This window comes from Vulpes lagopus, chromosome 23, assembly GCF_018345385.1.
Source record: "Vulpes lagopus strain Blue_001 chromosome 23, ASM1834538v1, whole genome shotgun sequence".
NCBI classification, from domain to species: Eukaryota; Metazoa; Chordata; class Mammalia; order Carnivora; family Canidae; genus Vulpes; species Vulpes lagopus.
In genome coordinates this window covers 48,442,312-48,452,685 of record NC_054846.1, presented here as the reverse complement: position 1 = coordinate 48,452,685, position 10,374 = coordinate 48,442,312, and the positions used below count along the sequence as shown (strand labels likewise).

The window sequence follows — 10,374 nt, the reverse complement described above, 5'->3', positions numbered from 1 at the left end:
ACCTCAGGTATCTTTGACGGGTGCAGAGAAAGAAGTACTAGAGCCAAACCAGAGAGATGCTAATAGCTACAGTAGTGTTTCACACTCACATGTGCTATTCTGAGCACTTTATAAATATTAATCCATTTAATATGCACATTATTAACTCTATGAGAAAGGTATTATCCTCCCTATTCCCCATGGGGAAATTAAACACAGAAATGTTAAACAGGGCACCTGGGTGGCTCAGCAGTTGAGCACCAGCCTTTGGCTCAGGGCGTGATCCCGGGGTCCTGGGATTGAGTCTCACATCGGGCTCCCTGCAGAGGGAGCCAGCTTCTCCCTCTGCCTCTGTCTCTGCCTCTGTGTCTCTCATGGATAAATAAATAATTAATTAATTATTTTTAAAAAGAAAGAAATGTTAAACAGCTTGCCCAAGGTCACAAAGGTAGTTCACAGTAGAGTTCAGATTTGGAAATCTGGGCAGTCTGGCTTCAGACTCCATGCCGTAAACTGCCAAGTCATATATCCAACTCTGGGCTGTGAGGAGGGGAGAGGGCATGGGCCGTCAGGACCAGAAGGGAGCAGGAGGCAAGAAGTAGAAGACCGTAAAGAAGGGTGGAGTAAATGATTTACAGCTGGAGTGGTTCCCTCTCCTGGACCATAAACCACAGTGACCTGTCAGGTGCTGGGAAGGGAGATAAGATGACTCAGGAGGGAAGGGTTGGGTGGGGACTGGGGACTCCCCTTCCTGGAGTGAGGCTTCAGGTCCTGTACCTTTACCCATGGCTCTGTGGGAAACTCACAGCCCAGTGCTTCAGACTGTTGGTAACAGGCAGGAAGGTGAGAGCCACAGAAGCAGATGGGGGGGCAGTGACGGAAATGCAGCAGCCTGGGTTATCTGGGTTGTTCCTCAAGAAAGCTCCCAGGATCTCAGGGTGTGAGCTCCTCTAGGCCTAGGCCTGGTCCCCAGATACTCTTTAAGTGGTATGCAACCCAGAATCCTCTAGAAAAGCCACAGTCAGAACTTGGGAAGGGCTGCATGGGCATGATGGCTGGGGCCTCAGAGCTGGTATCTCACCCTCCCTAGGAGAGAGGTCCTGGGTCTCCCAGACCTATGGGGGACACACACACACACACACACACACACACACACACACACAGACGCAGTGTGATTCTGGGACACAACAGAGGACCAGGAGGTGGAAACTAAGGGGAACAGACTTGGCTCTTCATGGTAATGGCAGCCGGGGCTAAATGGCTGCCGTGCTCCAGGCTCTGGACCTTGTTTCACTGAATAACCCTAATTGCTCTGGTGAAAGGTGCTATTGATCTTGTTTTGTAGAGGAGGAAACTGAGATTCAGAGAGATGAGGTAACTTATGTAAGGCTCCAGAGAGCTAGAATTGAAATCTAGGTTTGTCTGACTCCCAAGCTTGTGCTCCTAACCCCCTCTCCCTGCTTCCTCTCTAGGAAAACGCCTGTGGGTGAGAATGAGCTCACAGTACAGGGGAAGGAGCTTCCCAAGACAGGTCAGAAGTGGGACCAGCCCTCCTGGGTTTTTGTGGATGATCTCAGCACTGGGTGGCTAATTGAGCTGGTGCCTCAAATATTATTTCCTCTGTTTGACACAGGAAGAAATTGAGGCCTAGGAGTAGAAATGGCCACCCAGGATGCTAAATACCCTTAGGAGTCAAGATGCTGGACACAGGGCTGCGGGAGTGCTGCATCCCTAGGCTTGAGTCCCAGACCCGTGGCCCTGTCAGCCCTGTGGAATAGGGGTGGGGAGTGGTCAAGACAAGCTCCTCAGAGCCTGTACCAGAAGCCTGCTAATGTGGCCAGTGCACAGGCCCCTGGTCCCCGGGCTCAAGCCCTTGTTTCTGCCCACTGGGCCCCTTCCAGCCTTTGGAGTTGTAAAACTGAATAAAGGAAACCTCATTTAAAATAGAGTTTGGAGGCAGCCCAGGTGGCTCAGTGGTTTAGTGCCGTCTTCAGGCCAGGGCGATCCTGGAGACCCAGGATCGAGTCCTATGTTGGGTTCCCTGTATGGAGCCTGGTTCTGTTTCTGCCCACTCCTCCTCTGTGTCTCTCATGAATAAATAAAATCTGGAAAAAAAAAAAAAAAAGAGTTTGGAGGGATGCTTGGGTGGCTCACCGGTTTAGTGCCTGCCTTTAGCCCAGGGCATGATCCTGGAGTCCTAGGATCAAGTCCCAAGTCGGGCTCCCTGCATGGGGTCTGCTTCTCCCTCTGCCTGTGTCTCTGCCTCTCTGTGTGTCTCTCATTAATAAATAAAGAAAATCTTTAAAAAAAAAAAATAGAGTTGAAGGCCAGAAGGAGGGGAGTTCTCACACCCTACCTATCAATGCATCAATTGCAGACCCCAACAGGAAGAAGCATACCTTGCATTTTCCAACTGGAAAGGACCTACTTTACCACCCCTGCAAGAGGGAAAAAGACTTTTTCTTTGTAGAGCAAAAGTCCAGTCAATGAGACGTTGCCACAACTCAGCCAATAAGAAAACATCCAACCTCCAGTGGACTTTTGCTCAAATAGCCCCTCTCAACTTCCTCCTTTTTCTCTATATAATAACATTCCTGTCCTTTGTTCCTGGACTTGCCTATGGTTTGCTATAGCTTGCGTATCCTGAATTGTCATTCCTCTATTTTTGAATAAACCTATTTTGCTGGTAAAATAACTGGCCATTTTATTTTCAAGCCCAACCAAGTCCATCACCTCTGGCATTGAATCCTACCTCCAGTGTGTCTCAGCTGTCGACCTTGAACAAATCATTTACCTCTTGGAGCCTCATCTGTAAACGGGGCTGATCCCTGCCCCACCGAGTTGAGAGGAGGACTCCAGGAGACGCTGATATACCAGTGCCTTTGGCCCGGTGCCTGTCAGTCAGTGCTCTGTGATCAGTAGCTGTTATGATTATAACAATTTATCATCATGCGTCTGTCTTCTCACCTGGAGCGTGGGACAGTAATCCCTGTCATCCTGGTTTCAAGGACAGGGTATCATTGGTGCGAGCGGTAGGGTCAGTGCAGATAGCACTTATGCCACCCAAAGGCCAGCCCAGCCCCACAGGGGTAGGGAGATACATCTAGTTCCCAGGGCCAGGGGAAGCTGAGCTGGCTGATAGCCTCCATCCATCAATGATAACCTCCATCCAGCTAAGCTTTATGGGCCCAACAGATATTTAAGTGCGTGTGGTGTGTGGGCTAGCCCAGTTCTCCTTCCTCAACACGGGCTGCTGCCCAGAGCAGGTAGGCAGGTGTGGAGTGGGAGGTGTCAGTACCCTGGGCCTTGGGAGACCAGCTGTAAGCAAGACTCCAGGGGGTAGTTGTGGGTTTGGGCTAGAGTTGGATCTTCTGTCCTCAGAAGTTCATGATCTGGTTACTTCTGGCTCTGCAAGTGGAACCGGATCTTGGAGAAGCCTCTTGCACGAGAGGTTATAGATCTCAGCTTTCCCAGGCCCATCCCATCCTGGCTCGACCCCTGTACCGCTGAGTTCTGGAGGGGATGGGGGTGTGCTTCATGTGTGCTGAAGCTTCTTCCTCCCTGTCTACTAACACAGGGTTTGTGTGTGACCAGAGTTGAAGGGAGGCTGCTTGGTGATAAGAAGGCAAGCTAAGGAGAAGGTTTGCAGGAAAGAGGGACAGCTCTGAGGGCAGTTCGTGTGACCTCCTTCCCAGGCCCCCAGCACCATGACGGTTTCATATACCCTCAAAGTAGCAGAGGCTCGCTTCGGAGGCTTCTCTGGCTTGCTTCTCAGGTGGAGGGGAAGCATCTACAAGCTCCTCTACAAAGAGTTCCTCCTCTTCACGGCCCTGTATGCTCTGCTCAGCATCACCTACCGGTGAGGGTGAGGTCCCAAGGCTGGCCTGGGGGAGCCTAGGCTGTCCACTTCCCTCTCACCCAGGCTCACGACTGACCTTCCCCAGGCTGCTGCTGACCCAGGAGCAGAGGCATGTGTATGCTCAGGTGGCCCGATACTGCAATCGTTCTGCAGATCTCATCCCCTTATCCTTTGTACTGGGTAAGGCTCCCTCCTGTTCTCCTGGCATCCTTCTTACCATCTTCTCTGACTTTTGGGTTGAGCTGATAGGTCTGAGGCACAGAATTACCCCAGCAGCACAGCCTAGAGATCAATCAAAGTAGGCTCAGCAGGCATACGAGTTGCATCCTGGATTTCCAGAGGGCTGGACCTTGCCTATCACTTGCTAGACCCTCACTCCACAAAGGGACAAGACACCTGCTGGCCTCAAAACCCCACTCTGGGTACTGGAGAGGAGCTGGAGAGAGGTGACACTCCCTTCCCACCTTGTGGGAAGCAGGGCTCAGAGCTAACCATTACTTGACCACTTCTCTGCCAGAGGAGGTTTGCATTCCTCCATCCTCCAGGCCCGGCTTAGCAAGGAAGACAGTTTAGGAAGAGACGCTCCCCCTGACAGCGAGGCAGGGCACTGGGGCCAAATGCATCCTTCTCCCTGCCTTGGTTCTCTGTCTGGGGGACAGGGCGTGCTGACTCCTACAGGGCAAGGCCTTCCATCTCCCCTTCCATGGCGGGTGATCAGGTTTCTACGTGACCCTGGTGGTGAACCGCTGGTGGGCCCAGTATACAAGCATCCCGCTGCCAGACCAGCTGATGTGCGTCATCTCGGCCAGCGTGCATGGTGTAGACCAGCGTGGCCGCCTGCTGCGCCGCACCCTCATTCGCTATGCCAACCTGGCGTCCGTGCTGGTGCTGCGCTCAGTGAGCACCCGCGTGCTCAAGCGCTTCCCCACCATGGAGCATGTGGTGGACGCAGGTGTGGACAGGTGCCCTCGGGGCTTGAGCCCCGCTGGAGAACCCGGGGGCGCGTGGGCCTCCTGGGAGGGGGGTTCTGACCCTCAGGGGGCAAGTCCTGGGGGGCAGGAGAGGTGTCTGCGCCGCACTCACTTTATCTCCTCAGGTTTCATGTCCCAGGAAGAGAGGAAAAAGTTTGAGAGCCTAAAATCCGATTTCAATAAGTACTGGATCCCCTGCGTCTGGTTTACTAACCTGGCGGCCCAGGCCCGGAGGGATGGGCGAATCCGTGACGACATTGCTCTCTGTCTGCTCCTGGAAGTGAGTCTGCTCGGGACCAGGCCTGTCTGTCCCCTGTAGCTTTGCAAACTGGAATAATAATTTTAGTAATTAGTAGTTAGATGGTACCATTCTTGCACTGTTGGAAGCACTGTGCATGTATTAACTCATTTAGCCCTCACCACAGCCCTTGGCACGTTATTACCATCCCTCTTTCACAGGTGAGCAAACAGGCACAGAGTGGAAAAGAAACTTGCCCAAGTCATACGGCTAGTTAGTGGAGCTAACGCCACAGCTAGTTAGTGGAGCTAACTGAGACATGCTGGTTCCACAGTCTGTGCTTACACCTACTTTGTTAAACTGCTTCCCATCACGGGCACCCTTGCATAAGACCTCTGATAGCAAAATGGGCCTCTAGGCATAGTTCATGCTGGGCTCCCCTGTTCTTCCCCATTCCTCCTTCTGCACCTCCACTGACATCCTCTTCCTGCTTTTCCACCAGGAGCTGAACAAGTACCGGGCCAAGTGCAGCATGCTGTTCCACTACGACTGGATCAGCATCCCTCTCGTCTACACCCAAGTAACTGCCTCTCACCTCCCGCATCCCAGGGCCTAGTGCATGTCCTGTGCTGTGTGTGACACTGAGGATTAGAGATGGTACCTGCCCTGTGGCAGTTCAGTCCAGCGAGACACTGAACAACCACGGGCTCATCCTCAAAGCATCCCTGGGCCCCCACTGAAACGACCCCATCCCCTCTGATGCTGCCACACCTTGCTACACGTTTTACTTCCTTGTCAGATTCCCTCCCTGGCCCCAGGGTCGGGGCAGGCTTTTCTCGCTTTTACTCAGCCGGGCTTCCTCCTCCAGGTGGTGACCATAGCCGTATACTCCTTCTTTGGCCTTTCCCTGGTTGGCCGCCAGTTTGTGGAGCCAGAGGCAGGGCCAGCCAAACCTCGGGAGCCTTTAGAGCCAGGCCAGGAGGCAGCATCCACCCTGGGGGACCTGGACATGTATGTGCCTCTCACCACTCTGCTGCAGTTCTTCTTCTATGCTGGCTGGCTCAAGGTGGGCACATAGGGTGGTCATACCAGCTTGTTCTGTAGAGATGTGGGCCCAGGGCCCACCTCAACTTTGGGGATAGAGAATGGGGCTCCAAGCCCAGGAAACACTGCCTTACAACCTGCAGGTGGCTGAACAGATTATCAATCCCTTTGGTGAGGATGATGACGATTTTGAGACCAACAAGCTCATAGACCGCAACCTGCAGGTGTGCAGGGGCCTGGGGGCAGCTCCTTGCGCTCTCCACCTGGGTGTGGAGAGGGCAGGGGGATCCTTGTGACTTGCTGCCTGCCCCAGGTGTCTCTGTTATCCGTGGATGACATGTATCAGAACCTGCCTCCCGCTGAGAAGGACCTGTACTGGGATGATGACTCTGCGCAGCCGCCCTACACGGTGGCCACGGCGGCCGAGGCTCTGCGGCCTTCCTTCCTGGGCTCCACCTTCAACCTTCGGTGAGTGGCCCGCGCGGGTGGAGACAGGAGTTGACCCGGCAAGCGGGCCCCAGGTCCTCACCACCCCTCTGGAGTGCCAGTGACCCGGTCGCCACTACTCCTGCAACCCTCGGGAGAGCCAGCCCCGGGGTGGCCGCGCCCAGGTTCGCTCAGCCCGCCCTCCCCCTTGCAGCGTGAGCGACGACCCCGAGCAGAGCATGCAGGTGGAGGCGTCCCCGGGGTCCGCTCGGCCGCTGCCCGCCGCGCAGACCCCGTTGCTCGGCCGCTTGCTGGCCGCAGGGGCACCCTCCCCTGCCATCAGCCTCAGGACCTTCGGCCGCGCGCGAGGAGCCCCCCGGACCCCTCATCTGCTGCGCTTCCGAGCGGAGGAGAGCGGCGACCTCGAGGCTGCGGACCGCATCGAGGAGGCGTCGGTGGGGTCAGAGGAGGCGGCCAGGGAGCCCTGAGCGGAGGCCATCCTGCCTGCCGCCCCTCCCCTCCCGGCCACCGCTGCCCTCCAGGGCAGTCAGAGCACTTAACTGTGCGTCCTGAGCCCGAGAATTTAGGGACAGACTTTGAAAGAGGAAGAGGGCGGGGCCAGCACCAGGGCTGGGAATCTGTCCGTTTCGGCGGGAGAAGGTAGGAAACTGATGCTAGGACACGTGGGCCAGAACCCAGATGCAGTTAATTTCCTGGGCACTAGGGAGCTGGGCCTGTTCTCAGACCTGAGGGAGCATCAGCAGCACTGAAGGGCCTGTTCACAGGGTCCACTCAGTGTCTGATTCATTAGATCTGGGAGGGAGGTAGGAAGTTCCCAGGTGATGGTGCTGCTGCTGGTCCAGGCACTTTGAGTCCTATATAAAAGAAGTTAGGGGCAGCCCTGGTGGCGCAGCAGTTTGGTGCCGCCTGCAGCCCGGGGTGTGATCCTGGAGACCCGGGATTGAGTCCCACGTCGGGCTCCCTGTATGGAGCCTGCTTCTCCTCTGCCTGTGTCTCTGCCCCTCTCTCCCTCTGTCTCTATGAATGAATAAGATCTTAAAAAAAAAAAAAAAAAAAAAAAAGTGGGAATCCCTGGATCCCTGGGTGGCTCAGCGGTTTAGCACCTGCCTTTGGCCCAGGGCGCGATCCTGGAATAGAGTCCCGCATCGGGCTCCCGGCATGGAGCCTGCTTCTCCCTCCTCCTGGTCTCTGCCTCTCTTTCTCTATGTCTATCATAAATAAATAAATATTAAAAAGTTAGTATATACCCCATCCTGATTATCTTACTCTGAAGAGGGAATCACCGTGTGCTAGGGGACTTTTGCTTTACCTGTAATATTCAACTTTTTGTTTACAATGAGAAAATAATCATTACTTGTGCAATTACAATTGTTTTAGACCAAGTTGGCATGCTGTGAAGTGGGATAAAGAGAATATAGTAAGGGCATGGGAATCTGTCCTGGAGGCTGATCCAACTCAGACGTGAAGGCAGTTGTACACCAGCCAGCCTGAGCCTTGGGAATTTGGACTTCAGAGTGCTGCACCCTTCTCTGCTCCCACCAGCCCAACAGGAGAAAGGATGATCTCAGGGGTGAAAGCTGGGGGGTCCACCTCTGTTGGGCCTACAGTGCTGAAGGAAAGCAGCCTCACAGAGCACTAGGTTGGAGTTGCCTGAACTGAGCTCCAGCTCCGTTAGTTCTGCTTCCACTCAAGAATTGGTGAGGGGCGCCTGGGTGGTTCAGCAGTGGAGCATCTGCCTTTGGCTCAGTTCAGGATCCTGGGGTCCTGGGATCCAATCCCATTATTTGGCTCCCCACAACAAGCCTGCTTTTCCCTCTGTCTCTTTGTGTCTCATGAATAAATTAAATCTTAAAAAAAAATTGAATGCCAAAACTCAATCTCAAGGTCAAAGGATGACAAATGACAGAACTCGGAAGAAACAAGGGTGTAGTGTAGGTTGAGTACAGCCTCAAACATCGTCGACTGGCTAGAGGATAACACTAGCTTTGCTACTTTCTTGCTGGATGACCATGGGTTACAGGAGGCCTAAGCATAGGTCTCCAAGTCTTGAGACAATAGCACCCAAGACAGCCCTTTATGTGGAAGACATTTGACATTTTTCACGGGGTTGATAGAAGTTAGCCTTGGTTTGGGGCAAGAATGGTCAGCTGAAGGCTTCAGGAATGGTGTGGATGGATCCAAGACTAAACACACTGGTTCTATTTATAGAGGTAGAAATGAAGGGGAGGCAGATTCATACAGCTCAAATTAGGAAATAAAAGCAGCATCTTGTATGGCTGTTATTCTCGACCCATACCTCAGTAAATAGCTAAAATTATGGTAATAAAGATATAACCACGAGATGGAAGAGAGGTGAGGGGAGGGCTCCCAGAGCCAATAGTAAGGTTTTAGGTTGGGTTGCCTTTTTTGTATCAAGTTTTTGTACTCAAAAGGGGGTATGGTGAGGGTCATCTCCATCTTTCTCTATTGTCTAATCACACAAGTCTATAATTTAGTCAAGCTAATGAACCAATTGGAATTTTCACTTTTTTTGGCTCTTAAGTTATGCTTGTACTTTCAACTTTAACCTGAATAAAATGTTAAGTTTTTAAAATTAACTCAGCAGATCTGAGTGCTTGGTTTATTGCCATGCACTTCTAAGTACTAGACACAGTAGGAAACATACTCATCTCCTGGAATTCCTTTCTAATAGGACAAAAAAGACAAAATGAGTAAAATTTATGACCAAGTTAACAGCACAGAAGGGGGTGTAACTTAGAATTATCAGAGTAGAACTCACTAGGGTCTAAGACCTCGTGTATGCCACATGGTATGTGAAGGAAAATGTTCTCAACAGAAGGACTAGCACCTCAGTAAGGCCAGGATGATCAGCACTATTAAAAAAGGACCAGGTCAAAAAAAAAAAAAAAAAAAAGACCAGGTCACACTGAGTTCTGTAATTTGGAAAGACTTCTGAGATGGGACGCTGTCCCATCAAAAACCTATTGATCAGGAATGCCTCGGTGGCTCAGTGGCTGAGGGTCTGGTTTGGGCTCAGGTCGTGATCCCGGAGTTCTGGGGTCAAGTCCTGCATTGGGCTCCCTGCAGGGAGCTTGCTTCTCCCTCTATGTCTCTGTCTCCCTCTCATGAATAAAAAAAAAAAACAACCAGGGGCAGCCCTGGTGTCAGAGATTTAGCACCGCCTTCAGTCCACAGCTTGATCCTGGAGACCTGGGATGGAGTTCTGCATGGGGTCCCTGCGTGGAGCCTACTCCTCCCTCTGCCTGGGTCTCTCGCGAATAAATAAATGGAATCTTAAAAGAAAAAAAAAAACCAAACCCAAAAGCTCACCAAAAAACCCCTATTGATCACTATTGCTAGGACTGTGTTGGGAAGAACAGAAGCACTGAATGCTACTTGCAAGAGTGATCAGGAGGTAGAGGTGGTGTGTGTTAAAGGTTGAACCAATGAGATTTGGTGACATTGGGTGTATTAAGGTCAAAATGACCAAGATTTTGATTTAAGCGGCTATATAAAGGCAATAACTTGCTATAATCAAATAACTGAGAACCTATTTAAAAAAGGGAAAGCTGAGGAAAAGTCACGTTTTTAACATGCTCACTTTTGAGAGTTCAATAATGATACCCAAGTGCAGGTATTAAATAGGTTTGGGTTAGTGAGAAAAAGGTAGCACACAGGACACCTGGGTGGCTCAGTGGTTAACCATCTGCCTTTGGCTCAAGTCATGATCCCAGGTCCTGGGATTGGATCTTAGGTGGGTTCCCCGCAGGAGCCTGCTTCTCCTTCTGCCTGTCTCTCACGAAAAATAATCTTAAAAAAACAAAAAACTGACAGCA

The 10,374-nt window shown here is 52.0% G+C and overlaps 1 protein-coding gene across 5 annotated transcripts; it reads left to right on the top strand.

Annotated features, from left to right (window-relative positions):
* Window positions 1–3,219: 3,219 nt before the first annotated feature.
* Window positions 3,220–7,531, top strand: BEST4 (bestrophin 4). 5 transcript variants are annotated; one of them, XM_041737886.1, is made up of 10 exons: window positions 3,220–3,245; window positions 3,557–3,838; window positions 3,924–4,018; window positions 4,557–4,790; window positions 4,935–5,089; window positions 5,550–5,627; window positions 5,916–6,113; window positions 6,235–6,315; window positions 6,405–6,559; window positions 6,732–7,531. In XM_041737886.1, the coding sequence occupies exons 2-10, from the start codon at window positions 3,687–3,689 to the stop codon at window positions 7,003–7,005; spliced, it is 1,422 nt and encodes a 473-aa protein (XP_041593820.1). In that variant the 5' UTR covers window positions 3,220–3,245; window positions 3,557–3,686; the 3' UTR covers window positions 7,006–7,531. The 5 variants fall into 5 exon arrangements, with proteins under 5 accessions (XP_041593820.1, XP_041593819.1, XP_041593821.1 ...); XM_041737885.1 differs by having other exon boundaries at window positions 4,557–5,089; XM_041737887.1 differs by lacking the exon at window positions 3,220–3,245 and having other exon boundaries at window positions 3,705–3,844; window positions 4,557–5,089.
* Window positions 7,532–10,374: the final 2,843 nt, after the last annotated feature.